Source organism: Phymastichus coffea, unplaced genomic scaffold (genome assembly GCF_024137745.1).
Source record: "Phymastichus coffea isolate CEN01 unplaced genomic scaffold, Cenicafe_Pcof_1.1 PCOF00003, whole genome shotgun sequence".
Lineage (NCBI taxonomy): Eukaryota > Metazoa > Arthropoda > Insecta > Hymenoptera > Eulophidae > Phymastichus > Phymastichus coffea.
Genome location: NW_026706814.1, coordinates 997,560 through 999,997, shown reverse-complemented (window position 1 = coordinate 999,997; position 2,438 = coordinate 997,560). Strand labels below are relative to the sequence as shown.

Genomic DNA, 2,438 nt, shown 5'->3' with positions numbered 1-2,438 from the left:
GTTCAAAAAGTAAGGTGACTTTGTATTTTTAAGAAAAAATATTTATTTATTTATCAATATTTATGTTGTCCTTTTCAAATTAATCCCCCTCAGATACAATACACTTATGCCATCGGTTTTTCCAATCCTCAAAGCACTTCTCATAAGCACTTTTCGGTATAGCCTTGAGCTCTTCCAGCGATGCAGTCTTTATCTCTTCAATCGTTGCAAATCTCCGTCCTTTCATAGGTCTCTTTAATTTTGGGAACAAGAAAAAGTCACATGGGGCCAAATCCGGTGAATATGGTGGCTGAGGCATGATTGTGGTGTTGTTTTTGGCCAAAAAATCTCTCACAAGCAAATATGAGTGAGCAGGGGCATTATCGTGATGCAAAAGCCATGAATTGTTTTTCCACAATTCTGGGCGTTTTCTTCGTATTGCTTCTCGCAAACGGCGCATAACTTCAAGATAATACTGTTTATTAACCGTACGTCCATATGGTAAGAACTCCTGATGCACCACGCCATGGTAATCGAAGAAAACAGTGAGCAAAACTTTGACATTTGATCGAACTTGGCGTGCTTTTTTCGGTCTTGACTCATCTGGGCTCTTCCATTGGGACGATTGGACTTTGGTTTCGATATCATAACCATATACCCATGATTCGTCACCAGTTATGACCCTTTTGAGTAAATCTGGGTTGTCGTTGACGTCATTCAACAGTTCTTGAGCGATGCTCATGCGACGATTCTTTTGGTCAAAATTTAGCAATTTCGGAACAAACTTCGCTGACACACGTCTCATGCCCAAAACGTTAGAAAAAATTTCATAGCACGAGCCAAGCGATATACCAACATCCTCAGCAACTTCTCTGATAGTGATTCGACGATTTTCCAGAACAATTTTCTTCACTGCTTGAACTTTTTCATCAGTTATTGACGTGCTTGGGCGTCCAGAGCGAGGCTCGTCATTGGCATCTTCCCGGCCATCTTGGAAGAGTTTGTACCACTTGTAAACATTTTTTTACTCAGAACAGTTTCACCGTATGCCACCGTCAACATTTCAAGTATTTCGAAGCAATTTATTTTATTTTTTACACAAAATTTGATGCAAATCCTTTGATCAATATTTTTCGATAGCAAGAAATCGCTGAGCACGCAAAACACTTATAACCTTTACGCCTCTCACAATCAAACAAAAAATTCTATATACTTGAAACTTGGTACAGATGTTCGGGAAAAGTGTACCAATATAACAAAACAAAAAAATCGATAATCGAAAGTACGTTGCCCGTGAAATTCGAAAAGTCACCTTACTTTTTGAACACACCTCGTACGAGGGTCATTTGACAAGTACCTAGCTTCACCGCCAAATAGTGCTGCTATCGCGCCAGAAATACACTACAATGCAATATCTTTCTGTACACAGTTACAGACGAAATTTCAGCCGGATTGGATTTGTAGTTTATTTGTAACAGCGCTTGAAAGCAAGTGACCGTTGATTTTTGAAAAATGGAGAAAAAACAATATCGCTCGGTGATTCGATTCTTATTTTTGGAAGGGAAATCGCGCAGTGAAATTAAAGAACGTTTGGATGCAGTAGATGCGGATCCTTCTCCTTCAATGGCGACCACTAAAAATTGGTATAACGAGTTTCAATGTGGTCGTACGTCGATTTTGGATAATCCACGCCCAGGTGCTCCGAAAACAGCCACCACGGAGAAGAAAGTGACAAAAGTAAACGATATCGCTTTGTCAGATCGACGATTAAAGGTGCTCGAGATAGCTGCGATAGTAGACATCTCAGAAGAACACATAAGGCATATCCCACGTGAGATTTTGGGCATGAGGAAACTGTCAGCAAGGTGGGTGCCGCGTTTGTTGACTGCAGACAACAAGCGCATCCGTGTGACCAGTTCAGGGCAGTGTTTGGAGCTGTTTAATCGCAATCCAAAAGAGTTCTTTCGTCCTTACGTGACCGTCAATAAAACATGGATTCACTGGTACACTCCAGAGACCAAGGAGCAGTTAAAACAGTGGACTTTACCTGGTGAGCGTGCTCCGAAGAAGGCGAAAACGGTCCCGTCGACCAGAAAGGTGATGGCCACTGTTTTCTGAGATTCTCAAGGTGTGATTTTTATTGACTACCTAGAGAAAGGCAAAACGGTCACAGGACAGTACTACGCCGAACTATTGAGTCGATTTGACGCCGTATTAAAAGAAAAACGGCCCCATTTGTCTAAAAAGAAAGTGCTTTTCGATAATGCACCGGCTCACACCTCTGCAGTCACCACGACTAAATTGGTCGAATTACACTATGAACTGCTGACCCATCCCCAGTATTCTTCAGATTTGGCTCCGTGCAACGTTTTTTTGTTTCGGAACCTAGAAAATTCATTCGCCAGGAAGAGATTCTACTCCAACAACGAAGTAATTGCCACCACGGAGAATTATTTTGC

At 41.5% G+C, this 2,438-nt stretch overlaps 1 protein-coding gene across 1 annotated transcript; it reads left to right on the top strand.

Moving 5' to 3' along the window:
• Window positions 1-1,491: 1,491 nt before the first annotated feature.
• LOC131664372 (uncharacterized) lies at window positions 1,492-2,097 on the top strand. Its single transcript, XM_058935422.1, has one exon. It carries the CDS (start codon window positions 1,492-1,494, stop codon window positions 2,095-2,097), a length of 606 nt encoding a protein of 201 aa, XP_058791405.1.
• The last annotated feature ends 341 nt before the right edge of the window (window positions 2,098-2,438 follow it).

Coding starts and splice junctions, on each gene's coding strand:
- LOC131664372 (XM_058935422.1), top strand. CDS start 1,492: ATGGAGAAAAAACAATATCGCTCGGTGATTCGATTCTTATTTTTGGAA.